Source organism: Vigna umbellata, chromosome 6 (genome assembly GCF_029865625.1).
Source record: "Vigna umbellata cultivar VRB3 chromosome 6, Vumbellata_1.0, whole genome shotgun sequence".
Lineage (NCBI taxonomy): Eukaryota > Viridiplantae > Streptophyta > Magnoliopsida > Fabales > Fabaceae > Vigna > Vigna umbellata.
The window spans coordinates 15,152,910-15,174,131 of NC_142170.1; the positions used below are offsets into that span (position 1 = coordinate 15,152,910).

The following is a 21,222-nucleotide window of genomic DNA, read 5'->3' on the forward strand; positions in this document are numbered from 1 at the left end:
TTTATTTTTTTATAATAATACAATTGAAGTATTTATTTATTTTTATCATATAAAGATAATAGTTAAAAATTAAATACCAATCTACGTAATTTTTTATAAACAGATAAATTAAAAATCTAAATTATTCAAATATTATTGAGTAATATTTCAATATTTAAAAAGAAAACAAATCATTAACATATATAACTAGAAATAATAAATAGTTATAATAAAATCTTACTATAAATAAATACTAAAAAATTGTTGTTGTTGGATTATCAATCAACTCACATTCAATCTGACTTAAACTCCTTTAATCTATCAATTATGGTTATTTTTTAACTAACTATATATTGTAAGCTCGTCTTATCTATAATTTTATAGAATCTCCAACACACCTCCTCACATCCAAACATATATGTATTGAGCATGAGATTAGATATCAGTGAATTATTTGAAAAGTAGTTTAAAAGTGGATAGTACGATAGATTTAACAAACAACAAATCTTGTGATACCATATAATATAATAGGTCAAACAAATAACAAATTATGCAGAACATGTTTCAGATAACTTAATATATTAAAAAGTAAGTTTTAAATATAATTCAACTCCACGTAATATAAAGTTTATAATCACTTATATTTAATAATATGATATCTTAAAAAACATGATTTAAAATATATTCTAAATAGTTCAATCTATAAAGTTCTGAATTAAATATTTCGTAATATAGTTTCAAATTAATTATGAGATATTGCCAGCTGAACAAGTTGGTCAATTTCTACACTATGGGGGTACGAGAAAAGATTTGTAGGAGTACAAAAAGAAAAACCATATTTTTTGTCCCATGTTTGTTACCATCGTTTGGGCTTTCTTATGTTACAGGTGCCTTTCACAGTCACAACCTCTGCTGCACGCTTATTTTTAAATTTAAATAAATTTTGAAAGAAATAGGTCACTTTATTAACGTAGGAATATCCGTATTTTTTAATTTTTTTTTGCATCGTTATTTTTTTCTTATATTTTTTTACATATTTAATGTTTTCAAAATCAGTTTTAAGACATATTTAATGTTTCCAAACCCAGTTTTTAGATTGAAATGGGGATAATGGTATTCATTTATCCAACTATGAAGAAATGAATACCAAAAAACAACCCAAAGGCACATCCTGAAAATCTAGAGTGGAAAAGTGGAAAAGGTATACTTAAAGGAGGAGTTAAAGGAAGAATCTATTCTAATCCCTTCAAAACAATCTCTTTTTCAACCATCTTGGGTTAAAGACTAAGAATCTATAGTTTATGGAGGAAAAGTATTGCATCAACCTCAGGAATATTACTAATTATTTTTTGCTAATCAAGTTACCCTCACTGAATTACATACATAATACACACCTCTACCACATTTTTTTGGAATGCATGCTTAGGCTACACCATGTTCTCTTCCTTTTTTAATCGCCTTCTGCTCTTCTTTCTACTATTTTCTCTTGGTATGTACTACTCTGTCTAATCATCTCACATTCTATCTTCTATAATACTATTAACTGATGCATATTGATTTTTTTCATTCATCGTTATATTTGATTATGTATTCAAAGTTTTAGATTCAAATCACCCCATGCCATTAAAAGTACCATTTGCATTAACAATAACTTGGATATGTCATTTACTCCATATGCTAATTGTTCTAAATATATCTTAATCAAACTCAAGTCATTTTGATTACATGCTTTCATTTGTAACTTTCTATTATATATGTTAAAAATAATATATTAACTAAAAATAAGGTAGTTTACATTATAAACTAACGCAAATCTAATATATCTTACAAATTGATTATGCAAAGTTAAGTTAAACTAAAAGTTTACTTCTTAACATTAGAGTTTATTTTAGCAAAATTTGTTATTTGTTAAATTAATTGTTTCATTTGTTATTGGGTTTCTATCGCGCTATCTATTAATGTTTAATCTTATGTACCAGATATATATGTCTTACTATGTGAGAGAGTGTATTGAAAATTCTATATTAACTAAAGATAAAAGTAATTTACTATGTATAAAAATAAAAATCTCGTTTTAAAATTAATTTTATAGGATTAAGTTAGATTTAAAGTTTAATATATTATTTAAACAAATATCATCTTATACTACAAACTCATGTTAATTATAAAATTATAATCACTCCTAATGACTTTTTTGAGTTATAACATATTCATTCACTGAGCAAAGTTTCACGTTCTGATGTGATGCAGTTTTAGGAGATAAAGCATTTACAGGAACATATGGGGTAAACTATGGTAGGATAGCTGATAACCTGCCTCCCCCAGAGAGTGTGGTTACCTTACTCAAAGCAGCAAAAATTAAGAACATAAGAATATACGATGCTGATCATCATGTTCTTCGTGCCTTCAAAGGGTCTGGCATTGAAATTGTGGTCGGACTTGGCAATGAATTTCTGACGGAAATGAGTGTGGGAGAGGATAGAGCCATGAGTTGGGTGAAAGAAAACGTTCAGCAATTTCTTCCAGGAACCAAAATCCGTGGAATTGCAGTGGGAAATGAAATCCTGGGAGGCACAGATATACAACTCTGGGAAGTTCTGCTACCTGCAGCAAAGAATGTTCACAATGCCCTAAGTAAGCTAGGTTTAGCAAAAAACGTTCAAGTTTCAAGTCCACATTCTGAGGCTGTGTTTGCTAACTCTTTTCCTCCATCCTCATGCACTTTCAAGGAAGACGTTCTTCCTTATATGAAGCCTCTCTTGCAATTCTTCTCACAGATCGGCACTCCTTTTTTCATAAATGCATATCCCTTTCTTGCCTATAAGAATGATCCACAACACATTGAGCTTAACTATGCTCTCATGGAAAAAAGTCCTGGGATTTACGACGCAAAGACTAAACTGCATTATGCTAACATGTTTGACGCTCAGGTTGATGCAGCTTATGCTGCCTTGGAGAAGGTTGGTTTTGGGAAGATGGAAGTGATCGTTTCTGAGACTGGTTGGGCTTCTCGTGGGGATGATAACGAAGCCGGAGCAACGATAAAGAACGCAAGAACCTACAATCTTAATCTGCGTAACCGTTTATTGAAGAAGAAAGGAACCCCTTATAGGCCAAAAAAGGTGGTCAGGGCTTATATTTTTGCTTTGTTTAATGAAAATTCGAAACCTGGTCCAACATCCGAGAGAAACTTCGGATTATTTAAGGCTGATGGAAGCATTGCATACGATATTGGCTTCACTGGACTTGTACCATCTTCAGCAACTTCATCTTTAATTTCCTTCAAGGTATTATGAAAATGTTTGAAGAATAATTTTGATAATTATTTCTGAAAATAATATATCATATAATATATATATATATATATATATATATAAGTTTTATAATTTTTTATCTATTAAAAAAATACATTATTTATATAAATATGCATATATTACCTTATAATTATAATAATATTTAAATTACAGTTAATATAATATTTAATCGTTTAATATTTACTAATAGAATATTTCATATATCTTAATAATACTATTGATTATTGATGATTAATGATTCAATGACATAACATCAAATATATTGCACGCAATAATGTAACATGTATGAAACAGCAATAGTTTATGTTCTTCAAATTCCTAGTTTCTAATAATAATGATGCTTTGCAGGTTGTTGGAACCTCGTTTGTGCTGGCTTTCACAAGTTTGGTTCCGTTATTTTTATAGCATTGTAATTAATTATGAGATTATAAGCTACCTCCTAATTGGGTTATTCTTGGATTCTGTAACAGTTTTCTGTATTTCAAGTTGTATATATAGATGATTGACTTTCTATTTATTAATACCATAAGCTTTTATTAGGGATTTAATCTTATAAATATGATTTAAGTCAATCCATATAACGACTCACTGAGACCACTTTTAAATCAAAATTTCGAAATATTAAGTTTAAGAATCCTTTATTTTATAACATTTAATTTTGTTATTTTTATTTAATGTAAATTTTAAAGTTTTATTCGATTATCAAGACCAACCATCTAATATATATATTTTGAGAAAGTTCATTAAAAATACATTTTATTTATACATACATATACACACATATATATAATAACTTAAGTCAATCCTTTTTAAACTAATATAAGAAAACATTAAGTTACATAGTTTCATATTTAAATTACTTTCAATAATTTTATACAAATATTATACATTTCTATAATTTAAAAATGAAAATTTATTATTTCCTTATTGTTTTTCAAAAGTTAACACCAAAATACACTTTGCATTTGTCATCACCAAAGCATTTTATGGATCACTTTAAAACTTTTTAGAAATATAATATAATATATATATATATATATGTATATATATATATATGTATATATATATATATATATATGTATATGTATATATACATGTATATATATGTATGTATGCAATCACTATCAATAAAAATGTTTTGAGAAATTAGTTAATTATTATATAAAGCCTCTATCAACAAATTATGGATTTGGCAAAGTGAAAAGGTTCAAACTTTAATTATTTTATTGAATGTTGTACATATATACAATTACGGGTAACGATTAGATATAATTAATAAAATATATTGCTGATTATGCTGGTAACTGTCAAAATCACATTTAACTTTTGTCAAATTTAAAATATATATATATATATATATATATATATATATATATATATATATATATATATATATATATATATATATATATCTTAGAATAGAAAAGACAGTTACAAAAGAAAAGAAGAGTGAAAATCTAGTCACTGAGGTCTCAAAAGTTATGAAACGTGGATATCTTCACACGGCCCAATAACAAAATTTTCAACAATAATATTAGAACCACTTGAAAGAAAAGATGGTTAGAAATAAAAATAAGTAATGTATAAGAAATAGAATTGAAAAAAAAAATCATAATCTTTCACTTAGACATAATATATAAATTTGGAAGGAAAATAATTTTTTCCTCTTCAAATAAGGAAAATGATAAGATTAAATCTTTATTTAATATAAAATATCAAAAAGAACATTTTAATTGATGCATTAAAAAAATAACTACAATTTATTTTACGAAGGATTCAAGTTTAATCGTAGTTATTTACTAACCATACACCAATTTCTCTTTTCCTATAAACTTAAACAATCATATTGCTTTTTCTTTTCTTTTATTCTCCCACTTCCATCCTCCCATTCAAGCAAAAGATCATTTTTTGTTATAATATTTTTTAATTTAAATAAAAGTATTTCAAATAAAACTTAAATAAATAACTTGTAAACTCTTATCTATTATACTCTTCCTGTAACACATTGGATACAGTGATAAAATAACCCGTCAAAAGAGACAGGTTAACCGGACTAAAAATCTTAATTTATCTAGTGAAAGGATAAGTCGGTTGAAAATTTAATTTATTAATATTTTTATTTAAAAATTATTTTTTATATATATGTATATGTATATATTAAAAATACATGGTAAATATTTTGAACCTTTAATTGATTAATTAATGTCTTTAATAAAATAAACTAAAATAATTATCATGTTTTCGTATTAAATTATTTCATTATTTTATTTAGTGAACAAACTCGTGTTTGGTTTAGTTGGTTAGATTTAGATTAATCAGGGGAAAACGTGACCGATAATAGACAGCATAATAATACATATTGTGAAGTACATCAGTCTTTTGTTTTAGTATTAAAAAAGTATTTTTAGTGTATAATTATACGATTTGACCCTCGTGCGTATACGCTTTTAAAATCTTTTATTCCTGGTATAAGAAAAGAGAGAATTTAATATGAATGTTGAACTATGAAAGGATATAATTATACATGAATGACAAATGCTTGTGATAATTAAAATATGAAAATAAAGCATAATTCTAGATGGATTCCATGTTTATAATTGTTAATTATATATATATATATATATATATATATATATATATATATGAAGATTTGCAAATAGGAATTTGATTCCTTTGCAGTTCAGATTATACAGTCAAAAGATATTCTTCCATTTCAAAACTTTCTCTATTATTGGTGGAATAATATATTTTTTTTATATTTGGTTCATCTACCTATAATTGTTAATACCTGGCCAAAATCTCTGCCCCGTTTATTTTTTATTTCTTCAACAACCAATGATATTAAGTAATAACTTTTATGGAATGTGTGAGTACACACATGCCAGAGTAAGGCATAAAAAATCGATTTTCAATAGCATTAATTAATTAATTGTTTTTAAATAATCAAAATATTAATTATTTAACAATTTTTTTCAAATAAATAATCATCTGCTAACTTGTTTATTTATTATATTCCGTCCATTAATGATAATGGCACCAACACCCACGTTTTTTAACTGAAAAAATGTTAGCAACGAATCTTTTATTTTCAATTATATATTTTTCGTTTATAAAGTTTTAAGTCCTTAAGCTTACCAAAATTTTCAATAATTCTGAAAAAAATTAAATTTTCAAATCATCAGATACAAACTATTATTTTGTTTATCCAAGTGTTCCAAAAGAATAAATCATTCTCACCGTAGAGAAAACAATTTCTAATTGAAAAATTCAAACTCATTCATGTGTAGGCCAATATCTAAAACGATAATCTATTTATTTCCTATAATTTTATTTTATTTTTGTGTTAACAGAGAAAACTTTCATTTTTCTTATAATTCAAAGATTCAGCATTAATTGTCGATAAATTTGAGGTGGACGATGACAAGGAGTCCAGTGAGGATAGTTGACTGAACATAACTTTGACTTAATTACTCCCAAAAGTAAATTAAAGTTTGATACTTTTTTTTTTGTGCGATCTTAACTATCCAATAAAATAAATATTAACAAAAATAAAAGTAAACTACACTTTCTAACCTTCAAGGGAAAAAAATATTGAATTCAAATGTAAGAAAAATATACTCGTATTTGGTAGACTTATTAAGCCTAATTAAAATACAAATTAGAAATAAGGGATAATCGGTTGAAAATAGGATAAAGCTCAACTCATACTTTTATGCATAATACAATATAAAATTTACATGAAAATTTATTCTTTCAAGGGCATGACCCAGAAAAGAAGGGGCAGAGGTTCCCTTCAGAAGGACAATCGAAACCCCAAAGATTAGTGAGTTGAATTAAATAAAGCGCCACCCATCACCGAGGCTCTCTCGCCAGATTTTTACGCAATGCCAGTGGGATCAAATCTGGAAGTGAAGTTCACTCTATTACTCCCTTTTAATCTTCTGTGGCTGGGTGCACCGCAGGCTCCGCGGTCGCACCACTGTCAACGTAGTCCTCACCGTTGATCTGATCCAGGACAAGAACGAACCCCATGGCAAAAGCCGCGTCAAACCCAGCCTTAACACACAGAGAGAACACTTCCTTCCCAAGCACAACACTGGTGGTGGGGTCCACCTTACGTCGAATCTCAGCCACAGATTCCTTCGTCACATTGAATACCGTGCAGCATCGCTGAGAGAAGCACCCTTCGATCTGGTACTCCTCACCAGGGTTATCGTACATCTCCACCGTCAAACTCGCGCGCGCCCGTCCAATGATCGACGCTCTCTTCACGCTGAAAATAGGTTTATCACCGTCCATTCTCTCCCCTTTGAAACCCTCCCACCGTTGATGCAAACTCGGCCTCTGCAACATGATACAACTCACTGAGTCCACTCAAAATCAATGAAAATCACCAACCATCACCAAATCATGACAATTCTAAATACGAACTTCAAACAAAACAAAACAAAACAATATAATGCGCATATCAAACTCGAAATCATCTAAAAACAAAAATCAAACAACATCGTTGTTTTAAACACACGAGAAGCTAACCTATTAATCCTTAATCGGTAAAATTATTTTAGATAAGCAGAAATAAGAGAGAGTAGATTTGTACCTTTCGACGAACAGTTAGGAGACAACGTCCGTTAGGATCCATGAGAACGAGTTCGTCTCTGTCGCGAGTGTCGGGTCCGTAAGAGTCAACTCGGAAGACGAGTTGGCCCTTGCAGTCGTAGACGGTGAAGCCATCGCCGGCGAAGAAGAGAGAGGTTTTGAGGACGGTGAGATGGATCTCTTCTTTGAAGACGTATCCAGGTCCCACCTCGTTCATGTTTTCCGCAGCAGCGTGAGAAGCCATACACAAAGGGTAGTGTGGAATTGTGATGTGGGTTTCTTTGGTATTTGTATTAGAATTACGTTATTTTTAATGGGGGCAAAGGAAAAGCACTATTCATATTCCCCCAATTGAATAATCTTCCACCATAATTATTAATTCACAAAGTGTGGGGTATACAATTGGAACCATGCATGGGTGGGTTGAAAGATAACAAAATATCTACGAAGATGATGCGACAGGACTTTTCATTTTATTAATTTTAGGGCACGTTTATTTTATTTATTTCTTTATTTATACATTATCTTTTTTTAACTATTTTTCATAAATTTATATAATTAAAAAGTGTCATAAACTCAATAAAAGCTATGTAAATAGACTCTAACTTTAAAAAGTTAAAATAAAATTAAAATAATATTCAACTATTTTAATAACATCGTTAAAATCCTTATCGTTATTGTTCTTTCTAGTCCCATCATAACATTATCTCTTGTATGGAGAGGAAAGATAACCCAGATGAAAATATAAAAAATTTCTAACTATATTATTATTTTAACGTAAAAGTACCAGCTGAAAGACTAAAAAGAAAATACAAAAATTAAAAAAAAAATCCACGTTAAGAAAAATAAAATAAAATAAATTATATAATTAAATAACCTAACTCGATTAAATAATTTTTGGGACCACTTAATCCCCATTTCTCTGGTTGTAGAGGCTCTGTGCAAGAGTCCATTCTATAAGGTATACTGCCAAAATCAACCAATGTTGAGGTTATCTAACACACACACATATTTATTAAGTTTAGAATAATTAATGAATAGGAAATAAGGCTATTCGAATGCAATATATGTAAAATATCAAAACACTATTTTCAACTTAAAATTTTAAGGCAATTTTTATTTATATACGAGTTCAAAGTCCCATAATTCAATGTCAAGGTTAATTTAATCTTCATTTGTTATCGTATTAAAGTCTATTAAAATAACATTATTGTTTATTTTTTAGTTCAAATTTTTATCATCATTTTATTATTAAAAAAATATATATTTTTGGATTGTTATTAACTTTAAATCTTAAATGATATGAAATTATTCAACGGAGCGGAATAATATTTTTATTATTATTATTTAAAATCGATTCAAGTAGCATTAATGCAAAGCGAAAATTCAAATGTAAAGCATTGAAAGTAGTCTATCATTGAATCCCACACAATGTGTACATAGGCCACGCCCAACATTATCTTTTCCCAAAGTCAAAGCCAGAATTTATAAGGAGGTGTTGTAAATCTCTGCTGTTTTCACCCTCACGATTTGCTAAACGTCACCCTCAATGGATTTTACATATTAATTTTATTTAATTATTATTTCATATTAATGGTTTTACTTTACCCACTCTCAATTAAGTTGGTTTGAAACTTGAGAGTGGAATTTCAGCCTTACATTATCCATTCACACGCGCCCACTACACGCCGCAATTTACTCAAACGAGGGAAAAAAAAATACTGAAAACATTTATAAGTAAAATATATTTCATGATTTTTCTTCCTTTGAAATTACTTCATATTTTGTTTAAAAACTAAATTAAATTATTTAAATGTTTCTGATGTAATCAAAAAATAATTTCAGATTTGAATGATGAATTAAGACTGAGTAATCCTTATCGGTCATATATCTGCATCGGTCAATACTAAGACAAAAGTATGAATCAACATTGAGACCATCGGTCACTAATAAAGATAATTGTTTATTTCAAAATCTATACATACAAATATAAAATAAGGAGGTAACTGATTGCTTTTGTTATGAATTTAAAACTTTAGTGTGATAATTGATCGACTAAATTACTAACTAATTTGAGTATCGAACTGTCTTTCACAATTATTCGTCTACACAGTTTGAAGCATAAACATTAAAAATCTAAAAGAATTTGACTAAAAATATCAAAAATAACACTAAATATCTCAAAGAAAAATATGAAAGAGTATTTGAATATGATTCTCTACCTCCACACATTTATAGGATGACAAATTAATTTTTTTTATTACTACAAAAATGTCCAATATCATGCACGTACCTTACCAAAAAAAATATCTGTTTCAAAAGTTAGTAACCTGTATTTTTACTAACTTCATTTGACGTGTTGGCTTCTAATTGGTTAATTGATTTTAATATATTTTTAGTATCATAACTTAACCTATCTTTACGTGGCGGCTTTCAATTGGCTAACCAAGTTTCCTCCTATCTTTATAAACAGAAGATAGATGTCTTTTACGTATATTTTTATTAGTAATCGACTTACTTATAATATTAAAATTAAAAAAAAAACGTATATCATTCTTTTTCTTTCTAGGATTGATTCGTGGTACGATTCTTACGAATTTATTTGGCACGATAATCGAATATAACTATTTTCATTCGATTCATACTCTTCAAGTCAAGCAAAATCGTATCTGGAAACCACTGGTAAATTAGTAAAGCTTTCCAAAAGTAAGTTTATTTTTAGTAAAACACGCAAATTATTTAATTTAAATGTTTAATAACTATTTTCCTTTTTTGAAACTATATTGAGATGGATGAGTGAACAAATATTTGCCACATTTAAAGGTATTAATATTTGTTTATTTGAGGTATCTTTAAGTCAAAAAGTTGATTTTTCTTTGGTATTGGGTCGGTTACGGAAAGTGTGGTGTGGACAAAAAAAGGTGGTGTGTCGTGTAATCCAAACACGGAGTTGTTGGTGATGGGCCTACTTGCTGGGCTCCATGAGACATCAACTTTTGTGTTTGATGGCAAGTTTAAATATAATTAATTTATTAATTTTTTTTTCAGCGTATGAATTTTATTAGTTTAAATAAGAAAAGAAAAACAGATATAGACGTTATAAATTAAATATGAAATGAGAAAATAGAAAAACTGAAAAATGGTATGAATGCTTTCACTTTTAATTTTAATGTTTGGTTGAAAATTGAAAAACACTTTATATGTAAATGATTTAAAAATAAGACAAATTTTGGAAACAAAATTACTTTCATTTTCTATTTTATTTATATGTTTTCATAAGAAGCAACTATTAGAGTCCTTTATTTTCCGTTGTTTGATCCCACCAAACTATCACTTTTTCCAAACTCATCAATCGATTTTCTAATCTTAAAACTTGTTAATGTCATTTCACGTTATTTTTCTACATTGACAAAATACATAACGATGATTTTGGTCTTGCAGTTGAAAATCATACTAAACTTAGGACGATGTGAAAAGAAAGACTAGTAATTCAAACAAAAATAATAGATGAAACCAAATAGAACCGTTTTCAAAAGATAAAAAATAAATAAATAAAAATAATTTAGTAAATCAAACGCGACTTAAAAAATTCTCATGTTTTTTCCTTTAAATTTAAGAGATTTTAAAAACGTATATATGTTCATTTTCTTCTCAAGAACCAAGCTAAGAGAATTGACGTACATTCCCTAAGCTATTTTGCTTCTCTCACATTACAAAATTCTTTACTAAAAGAAAATAATTGAAGGGATTGCAAGGGAAAATGAAAGACTTTAATTACGAAATAAATTTTTCTTTTTATACAATTAGATCAAATTCATGTATAAAAAGTTAACATAAAATTAATCGAATTTCACTAATGAATTTTCATTCAAAAGTTAAACGACGTAAACTACAAGAGCTTGCATGATACCACCATTTACGTACAAGAAAATTCAAATACCCAAGGTCATGATCATCCTTATAGTTTCTTCCTATTCCCCACATAACCTAGTTTTATATATATATATATATATATATATATATATATATATATATATATATAGATAGATAGATTTATAGATAGATAGATATTTAACTGTCTCGTGGTTTGTCTCTAAAACAACTAGCTAGAAAGGCGTGCCTTTAGCCTTGCAAAGCTACAAAAGAGAAGAAAAAGCAAAGCAAAGGCCAAAAGGGAAGACAAAATCATTCAGATATATATATATATATATATATATATATATATATATATATATATATATATATATATATATATATATATATATTTGTTCCACCAATTCAGTTGAATTATTGGTTCTGCACAGGGTATCTCACTCCAGCTACCAAAGCACGTTGCTGCTCTATCTGCATGAAACCATAGAAATATAGGGTACAGTGTAACTTAGTATGAAATCTCAGTCGTAGCATTAAAACCTTCGAATGCAATGCAACTTACTTGGAACAATTCATGCAACTTGTTCTTGAGATAGCAGTATTCATGCTCCAGCATCTCCAACGCTCGCAAGCATCTGCAATATGGCACGTGGGCAGTTTCAATAAACTATATATCAACAATCAGAGTTTATTTAAATTTAATGCAATCGTTTATTCAAGACTTGATTATTTATCGGGTAGAGAAAAAGAACACGAATCTCGAGAGGGAGAGTTAGGTGTATGTATGTACCCTGCACGGTTGCTCTGGTCTGTAGCAGCACGAAAGGCAACGCAAATGTTTGTGACTCTCTTGGCACCGATGCTTGAGCTGCTTCCCATGAACTGATTCAAATGGATTCCCATTTTCTTGTAATCTGATAACTCCCTTTCCATTCTGCGACATGCAGAAATCAATTTAACAAGGAGAGTTCATAACATAACTAATCCAAACGAGCAAAGAAGAAGAAGAAGAAGATTAATTACATACAGCAATCCTCTGAGATTGTTGAGCAGCTTCTCGGATTCGTGAAAATAAATGTTGACAACCTCAGAGACGAAGTTTGGGGAGGCCTCATCTTGCAGCTGTTGAAGCTGCAAAAATTGCTCATCCAACACTCCCTGCATGTATACATGCATACACGGAATCGAATCAGACCAAACATTTGTAAATCGATCTTATCATAAGACTGTTAATTAACACATATAATAGAATGTTTTTAATGTTGTATGTATAGGAAGCATATATGATATATACCTGGTGGAAAAGAAAAGCAAGAAGACGGTTCATGTCGGCCCACAAGAGGTCCGCACCGAAACCAAGCATCCACAGAGGGAGACCCGTTTTGGCGAATTGATTAAACCACCGTATGCAATGGAAGATCAAGCAGCAGGCGGCACTGTAACAGTATAACTTATTGACACCAAGACCAAGAAGAACAAGGGACACAAATACTCACTCACTCACACACTCCAGCTTCTATTGTTGTCACGGGAATGCCAATACTCCTATTTAAAGGCAAACGTTCTTCTACCACAAAATTAGTAATAACTCATGAACTTGTGAATCATTAAGAGATTATAAATAAATGTATTGTGGAAAGTTGTTTCTCATTAGTATATTATGATTAGAATATATTGGTTAAGAAATCAATACATATAATATAAAACATGCTTTCTAATTCCTTAAATAATATCTTTAACCATTTTTGAAATTATTTAAAACTTGTTTTAATAGTCCTATGAAAGTAGTAATTAATGATGGCATTGATGAGTTAAGTTGAGTGAGAGTGAGTTTTGGGGTGTGGGTGTTAATTAAAATATAGAAAGGAAGGAAGGCATGGAGGTGAATTGGAGTAATCGAGATGAATGTGGGGTATCTACCCTACCAATTCAAGGCCATTGCCCCAGGCAGTGTTTCAAACTGCAATTCTTCTCCTTCTGTTCCCTTCTCACCTCACTTCACATCTTTCCACTAAAATGCTCCATTCACCTCACACCTGCCTGCTGCTCCACCTGCTATAACTTCGTTGCTGTCACTATTTTAACTGTGGATTCAGTTAACAACTTTTTTTTAACAATTGTTTAACAGTAAACTATTGATATTTTATTTGTCCTAGGACTAATCACATACCACATAAATTATTATAAAGAAATTGTTAAAAGAAAATTTTCTTTAATTATACTGATTTATGTTAGTGACATTTTTTAACTTGAATTTTTAATCAAAGTTCAAAAGATTGAGGTTAGTATTAGGCTATTTTTGCAGTGTCTATTAAAAGTTTACTTCGTTTGAAATTGACTTTTGTTTTGATTTCGGTATCTTAACAATTTTTTGACAATAGATTTTGTCACTATTTTATTGGTTTGTATATCTAAAACAGACCAATCACAAGCTATCACACAAGCGGTTGTAAAAAAACATTTTCCTTTATTTTTATAGGATATTTTATTAAAAAAAAGATATTTTACATATTTTTTAATAATGTTACTACTGAGGGCGGAGTAACCGACCGGGCGTGTTCAGATATGTCCGGTGTGGTCTCTCAAGTCTAATATGTCTGATCGGGTCTCTCAAGTCTAATATGTCCGATCGGGTTTCTCAAGTCTAATATGTCCGATCGGGCGGGCCCCTAAAACTGTTTGCTGGAGACAGTGGTTGAATGCTCATGAATGTGTAATTAATGAGATAACGATCGTTGTCGAGTATTTAAGATTAGCATTGAAAGCCATTAAGAGGTAAATTAATGGGTAATATTCTCTCAAAGCATATAAATAACAATCGAAGGAGAAGGTAAACTCTCTGTTTTTTACTTGGACCTGCAAAGACCAATTCTGACTTGAGCGTTAGAGTGTTTCCTGCAGGTCACTCCACTTATACGGAGAGCGAGCATAAGAAAGGCGAAGGACGAAGGACCAATCGGTAGAGGAGAAATATTTCCGAACGGAGGCCGCAGGAGTTTTCCCCATGAGCAGAAACAAATAACATTTTTACAATATATATATATATATATATATCATGTTCTTACCAATTCATTATTTATTTATTATTATGTTGATGTACTATAAATTTAATGAGAAAATAACATATGCATTATATTAAAATATTATTGAAAAATTTGTGTTAACATATTATTAGTCATTTTATTATAAAAATATTATACACGTCACTTTTAATCGAAAATGAAAAAAACCGTTATAATTAATGAGTTATTTCTTTTAAATAGTTTAAAAAGGAGAAATTATAAAAATGTGATTTGAATCAAACTCATACGATGAATTGAGACTATTTTTAACGTAAAATATTGATGTATTGGGTTTTCTTTTATCTAATGTAAATTTATACTCACAAATTACTTTTAAGTAAAAAATTGTGTTAATATATATGCATAAAGGTTGTATTGTATTTTAATGTGAGGTGTTGGAGTGGAAAGTTTTGTTAAGGTTGGCACGCGGTTGAATAAGAGAATATGGGAATTTTGTCATTTTAAGGAAGTGGTTTACTGTATAAAAAAATATTCTTTTAACAATTTTTTTTGACAATAATAAGTTGTGATTAGTCTGTTTTACATACTAACCAATAAAATAATAATATATAATTTATTGTAAAAAAATTATTAAAAAAATCCTTACTGTATATGCAGTGCATAGCAAACACAGCATGAATGAATGTATAGACTTTTCTCTCGTCATGGCCTAAACACCAAACTATACTCCTTCTTCTGACACCCACTTCACACGCCTGGGAATCAAGCACAAGATTATAGGTTCTGCTCTTATTATTTTATCACCCAATCACTATTAGGACCACACTTATTATTAGCTCTTCTCCATTCAATAATTATTTTTACTTACAATAGTAAGAAATATAGTAACCAAGTCTTTTTTTTTTTATTATAATTTACTTACAATTTATTATAACAATTACTCTATAATAAATATAACTCTATAAATTTCATTTATATACCGTATAACCCCGTCCGGTTAGTCACACGAACCTTTTAATCCCGTGCTAAATAAGCGATGGATTGGTTGTTCGAACGACGTATATTAACAATGAAAATAATTACATTAACCCTAAACTAAATCATTAATGTTTGGATTGCAATTAAACTAGTATTAATAAGAAGTTCATCCTGAATAGTTAATTATTTTTAGGGTTAAATATGTTTTTAGTCCCTAAACTATTAGTCGTTTCTGGTTTTCGTCCCTCTTTCAAATTAAGGTACAATTTGGTCCTCATTCTTTTCGAAACGTTCATTTTAGTCCTCGGAATTTTGGTTTTAGTCCTCATTTGTTGCTAAATAAGGACCAAATTTTTAAACAGTGTTTAGTTTTCAAGGACTAAAACGAACGTTTCGAAAAGAATGAGGACCAAATTGTACCTTACTTTGAAAGATGGACGAAAACCAGAAACGGCCAATAGTTTAGGGACTAAAAACATATTTAACCCATTATTTTTACTATACATTTATTGTCACAAAATTCAGACAAATACTAACTTTAACATTAGTATTTTTTGTACGGAATATCTGACTCAGCAACGGTACAATAACTGAAGACTAAACTTTAACTTAAACTTGAAACTTATAAATAATTTGTGAAAAAGACATAACCTCCGTCCAAAAACAACTTGTATTATATGTTTTAAATAATTAAATATGTTTTTTTTACATAATTTAAGAAAGTGAGAGTTTAAATATGAAATCACAGGATTATGGTGACAGCAACAATAACTAGAGATTAATCATTATTTATTTTTTCAGCTTTAAGTTTACATATCCAATTTAAACATAATCATCTTCATCTAAAGATACTTGTATCGTAAAAAATATCACTATTAATAAATTATTTAGAGAATTTGCAGTTCTTGTATGGCTTTGTGTCTAGCATTTCAGTAATTTTGAGCTTATTAAAGGTGAAACACGAGTGAAGAGCATAGCATACTTTTATTTTTTTTGTCTCACACATGCACTTTAATAACCGTACAGTGTGAATACAAATTACTACTACCAATCTTCGGCATGGGTTAAGGCCTACTTTAACCTTGTTTTATAGTGCTATACTGAGAATCATGCATGTTCGTTTCTATTATTTATAGATTCCTCGAAAGGCATACTTTGTTCATAATCAACTGACGTAAGCAAACAACTCCTACTTAATTGCCCAATAAAGTCTTTATCTCATGTTGTTTGCAGTAGATTATATATAGTAACATGCACCAAATAATTTATGTTGTTGGTTTTCTGAACTCTTTTCCCAATTATTAATTAGCTCATACATCGTTACTGATAATTTCTTTTCCCATCAAAACAAACTTTCATAATTATATGGTCAAGAAAACCATGGTGAAAGAGCAACCTTTTTAATTATTATTACTAATTTCTATTAAGTCATAATTAGAAGACTACTGGTTCATTATATCCACATGGCTATGAGTATATTCCAAAATATCCGAGTTCTATATTATGTGATTTAGCATACCTTCATGTATTGATTACTGTTTTTAGTTGGAACGAGATCTCAAAAGTTGATCAGGTGATATAATTAAGATTAATGATTATTTAAAGTATTATCTCTTTTAAAACTAAAACTTCAAAAGTTAATGATATAGTTATAATTAATGACTGTTTAAAATTTTGTCTCTTAAATTTGAATTTCATTATCATTTTATTCTTATAAAACTATATGGGTCCAGTGATATCTTTAAACCATCACATCAATATTGAAAATATTAAAAAGTTTAAATATGTTTTGATTTTTTCACTTTTAGTAAAAGTTAAAATTAATGTTTTCTATCCATTTATTTTCTCATTTTTAGAATGACACATAAATTTAGTTATTTTAACTGAATTTTTTTAAATTTATTTGATATTTTAAATACGTTTCACAGTTAATATTAAAATAAAAATGTATCAAATAATATAAAAAATCAAAATACTATTATTAAACACGTTTTAAACATCAAATAAAACTAATAAAATTTAGTTTAAATAACTAAATTCATATATTTTTAGTGTTGGAAAACTAAATTGATAAACAATGGTTAACCTCAGTTCATAGACTTCATAATCGTGTTAACTTTTTGCTCTCCCGTGCTTATTTACAGTGACCATTATTGCAACAACCAATATCTGTCTTTTGCCTTTCTTCTTATCATTTTTGTTTCATTTCCTTTTTGGTTTCGAAATGCCAAACGAGTTCTTTGTTCTCTAGGAGCTGGAGTTAAAAAATACTGCATTTTTTCACTCTGTTCATTTTCAAATAATTTATGCCACAGCATTAGGTTATGGTGATTAAGTTTTGGAAAGAAAGATAATGAAAAAAGGTTGTTTCAAAGCTCGAGGTTGTTGTTGTCTTCAATGTTTTTAACTTCATGCTGTTCTCTTGTTTACCTTTTTCACACAGATAGATACCCACTCCCTTTCTTTCACTTTCTGTTTGCTTCTTCCGAGATTATTCTGTTGCTAATTTAGACCCTCCTGCGCGTGTTCATTCATCGTAATGTTTCCTTAATTCTATGATGTTTAAATATTAGATCTCAAGCTTTTTATGTGTTTATTTCTGCTCAAATATAAAGTTAATCGTACATTATTAAACTTTATTTGCATAACAATAAGAATGCAAAAAGATTGTCAGAATTAAATACCACATATTCACACGGGTTAGTTACGTTTTAAAGGTGTTTTATGTGTCTACAATGAATACAAATTGTGAAAAACATGAATTCTACTTTCTAATTCTAAATTACAATAAATGAAGTCTTGATAAAAATTCAAAATATGAAAAATAAAATATAAAGAAAACTAAACAAAATTTTGATAAACAAATCCTACATCACCTGGTTAAATTGAAAATTACAAAGAAAATTGATGAACGGAAATATGATCACATCAAAGTAGAATAATACTTTTACTACTAATCCTTCACAACACCAACAATTGTATAAATATACTAGTTTACAAAACGGATATTTTTCAAGTTATACTTAATCTTTTAATTAAGAGTTGTTGTTTTTTATTGAATTCCTGAATTATTATTTTTTATTAAATTTCAGTCACTAATTTTATTTATTTATAATTAAATATCCGTCACTAATTTTCCTTATGGGATATAATAGATTCTACTTATGAAAAACAAATGTAATTTTAGGACTAATTAAAATATATTAACTCAAATCCTCTTCAGAATATCATGATATTGTTGTTGATATGTAATTGCCTACTGATAATATTATTTCATTTCTTCAAATATTCTTACTTCTTCAAACTCTAATATTTTCTCAATGAATTTCCTGAAATATTCTTCTTTCACACCAGAATTCTCTCAAATTTAGTATGCAGACTAACCAAACACCCTTTCAAAACTTAAAGAAGTCTAATTAGTACAAAATTGCTCAATCCTCATGACAGTGTTTTTGATTGAGCAATACTTCAACTTGACACAGTTTTGTTGCAGAGTCACTGATCATTCGAATCTGATAGCAGAGAATGCCTTATAACTCTAATTACATCTGTAAGGGACACAACCCCCACGAGCAAACCCTCTTGATCAACCACCCAAACTCGATGAACATGATTAGTCACTGCCTTCTCAATTACCTCAGACAAAGGTGATTCAGCATAGCAGGTCACAAGCTCCCTTCTGGAGGACCCTCTATTCTGCATGTCTGACTCACTGTACAATGGACTGGATTCAACTTCTTCAGTGAATGCTAATGCACTTATTCCCAACCATGATTTCAGCGAGGTTATGTGGCATCCCCTCAAATCAGTTGCAGAAAATGTACCAATAAGCTTCCTGCATCTTCCCTGCAAAAATCATGACACAAAAATTATGAGCATAACATAACATTCAACTCCCTTTCTGTCATTTCTAAGACAGCAATATCAACGATACGAAAAGGGCACGGAGAGAAGTGATTAAACTTGCATTTATAAGCTGCTTGTGATCATCTTGACCGACATCACTAGCTCTAACAATAGGAACAGCGTTTAACATAGCTGCCTTTAAGCACTTTATGGCATAACCAAGTTTTGTGCGATCAGTGATGGCATAAATCTGTACAGTGTCAGCCCCCAAATCCTGAACAGAACGTGATAAAATGCTGTGTAGTTCAGCAGCACGACCATGCAAGAACTTGAGCATATCCATCTGAGTCAGTATTTGGTAGCTAGAAGCAGACTCTGCAAGCTCCGCCCCAGATGCCACGTTCTCTTCCTGGCCATCAACCGGTACCATAGCACGATGCACCCCTTTGCTGAACACTTCCATACAGTCTAACATACTAATACATCATGCAAGAATAACTAAACAATCAAACTCTTCATAGTAATCAAACCCAAAAATTAAATCAGAACAACACATAATATACAGAGGTTTTGTTTTTTGTTTTGTGTTGGTAGAGGTGATAAAAGAAAGGTTAGCAAGTTAATTAACCTGGTATTAGGATTGAGAGTCCACAAGCTAAGGCCTTCAAAGGAGTGACCAATGATGGAGGAAACAGGGTCAGACATCCTTTGATCAAGGTCTTGGGTAATATTATCACCACCACTCAAGTGGTCATCACCAGCTATGTGGGCGACAATATCAAGCATGGTCACCATTCCTATATAATGTTTCCTTACGGCACCGGTTTGCTTATCGGACTCTACGATCATAGACCCTCCGGCTCCGATCCACTGCCCGGGCGGCGCAGCCACCGGCACCGCCACAATCTTGTTCGCGACCAGAGTATTCATTGTTTGGGCCAGCGACGCCGTGTACGGCACCTCCACCAGCCTCTTCCTGTCCACCATCATGTCCTTCACCGTCTTCTCCTTTAGTCTCACACTTCCACTTTGTTGCATGGTGGCTCCACCACCGCGTTTCGCTTCTTTCACCTCCTGCATAGCTTCGATTTTCCTTCTGCCACAAAACAACAGATTGGTATCAATGGGAAAATATGGAACAAGCATCAAAGATTTGTTTTTTAAGATTTTTTTTAAAAGCAGTAGGTTAGGTATATATATATATATACATATGAAGTTATTGGTATTAGAAAGTGGGTTTTTAAGCCTAACTCAACCCCACAAAACCGGCTTGTAGGGTGAGGTTTGCACCTCACTTATATATTAATTTGACATCTCGTGCGTGATAGTAGAAATTGGGTGGTCCGATAACGGCCCGATAGCGGGTGGAATAGAAGAATAGAATGTCCACTTAGAACTCGCTAGGATAGGCACTAACCATGGCTCTGATACCATATTAGAAAGTGGGTTTTAAGCCTAACTCAACCCCACAAAACCGGCTTGTAGGGTGAGGTTTGCACCTCACTTATATATTATAATTTGGCCTTATCTCTAGTCGATGAACGGCCCGATAGCGGGTGGAATAGAAGAATAGAATGTCCACTTAGAACTCGCTAGGATAGGCACTAACC

The 21,222-nt window shown here is 30.1% G+C and overlaps 4 protein-coding genes across 4 annotated transcripts; 1 reads left to right on the plus strand and 3 right to left on the minus strand.

Moving 5' to 3' along the window:
- The first annotated feature begins 1,378 nt into the window (after positions 1-1,378).
- LOC124832191 (glucan endo-1,3-beta-glucosidase 14-like) lies at positions 1,379-3,832 on the plus strand. The gene is made up of 3 exons (XM_047306327.2): positions 1,379-1,468; positions 2,230-3,266; positions 3,642-3,832. Exons 1-3 carry the CDS (start codon positions 1,414-1,416, stop codon positions 3,696-3,698), a joined length of 1,149 nt encoding a protein of 382 aa, XP_047162283.1. The 5' UTR covers positions 1,379-1,413; the 3' UTR covers positions 3,699-3,832.
- A 3,065-nt stretch (positions 3,833-6,897) lies between these two features.
- Positions 6,898-8,201, minus strand: LOC124832208 (LURP-one-like protein (DUF567)). The gene is made up of 2 exons (XM_047306357.2): positions 7,894-8,201; positions 6,898-7,637 (listed from the first exon to the last, which is right to left on the minus strand). The coding sequence occupies exons 1-2, from the start codon at positions 8,134-8,136 to the stop codon at positions 7,227-7,229; spliced, it is 654 nt and encodes a 217-aa protein (XP_047162313.1). The 5' UTR covers positions 8,137-8,201; the 3' UTR covers positions 6,898-7,226.
- A 3,962-nt stretch (positions 8,202-12,163) lies between these two features.
- Positions 12,164-13,259, minus strand: LOC124832187 (pseudo histidine-containing phosphotransfer protein 6-like). Its single transcript, XM_088093425.1, has 5 exons — positions 13,060-13,259; positions 12,793-12,923; positions 12,556-12,699; positions 12,328-12,400; positions 12,164-12,236 (listed from the first exon to the last, which is right to left on the minus strand). Exons 1-5 carry the CDS (start codon positions 13,126-13,128, stop codon positions 12,180-12,182), a joined length of 474 nt encoding a protein of 157 aa, XP_087949551.1. The 5' UTR covers positions 13,129-13,259; the 3' UTR covers positions 12,164-12,179.
- A 5,688-nt stretch (positions 13,260-18,947) lies between these two features.
- Positions 18,948-20,789, minus strand: LOC124832201 (SNF1-related protein kinase regulatory subunit gamma-like PV42a). The gene is made up of 3 exons (XM_047306338.2): positions 20,241-20,789; positions 19,734-20,088; positions 18,948-19,612 (listed from the first exon to the last, which is right to left on the minus strand). The coding sequence occupies exons 1-3, from the start codon at positions 20,756-20,758 to the stop codon at positions 19,262-19,264; spliced, it is 1,224 nt and encodes a 407-aa protein (XP_047162294.1). The 5' UTR covers positions 20,759-20,789; the 3' UTR covers positions 18,948-19,261.
- Between the last annotated feature and the right edge of the window lie 433 nt (positions 20,790-21,222).

What these genes read in the sequence shown, in the direction of transcription:
- LOC124832187 (XM_088093425.1), bottom strand. Translation starts at nt 13,128, where the DNA reads ATGCTTGGTTTCGGTGCGGACCTCTTGTGGGCCGACATGAACCGTCTT. An exon ending in AACAATCTCAGAGGATTGCT is followed by an intron (nt 12,700 to 12,792) that starts GTATGTAATTAA and finishes TGCATGTCGCAG; the next exon opens with AATGGAAAGGGAGTTATCAG. An exon ending in AGTTGCATGAATTGTTCCAA is followed by an intron (nt 12,237 to 12,327) that starts GTAAGTTGCATT and finishes GGTTTCATGCAG; the next exon opens with ATAGAGCAGCAACGTGCTTT.
- LOC124832191 (XM_047306327.2), top strand. Translation starts at nt 1,414, where the DNA reads ATGTTCTCTTCCTTTTTTAATCGCCTTCTGCTCTTCTTTCTACTATTT. An exon ending in CTTTCTACTATTTTCTCTTG is followed by an intron (nt 1,469 to 2,229) that starts GTATGTACTACT and finishes GATGTGATGCAG; the next exon opens with TTTTAGGAGATAAAGCATTT. An exon ending in CATCTTTAATTTCCTTCAAG is followed by an intron (nt 3,267 to 3,641) that starts GTATTATGAAAA and finishes GATGCTTTGCAG; the next exon opens with GTTGTTGGAACCTCGTTTGT.
- LOC124832208 (XM_047306357.2), bottom strand. Translation starts at nt 8,136, where the DNA reads ATGGCTTCTCACGCTGCTGCGGAAAACATGAACGAGGTGGGACCTGGA. An exon ending in TCCTAACTGTTCGTCGAAAG is followed by an intron (nt 7,638 to 7,893) that starts GTACAAATCTAC and finishes ATCATGTTGCAG; the next exon opens with AGGCCGAGTTTGCATCAACG.
- LOC124832201 (XM_047306338.2), bottom strand. Translation starts at nt 20,758, where the DNA reads ATGCTTGTTCCATATTTTCCCATTGATACCAATCTGTTGTTTTGTGGC. An exon ending in ACTCTCAATCCTAATACCAG is followed by an intron (nt 20,089 to 20,240) that starts GTTAATTAACTT and finishes ATGATGTATTAG; the next exon opens with TATGTTAGACTGTATGGAAG. An exon ending in ATCACAAGCAGCTTATAAAT is followed by an intron (nt 19,613 to 19,733) that starts GCAAGTTTAATC and finishes TGATTTTTGCAG; the next exon opens with GGAAGATGCAGGAAGCTTAT.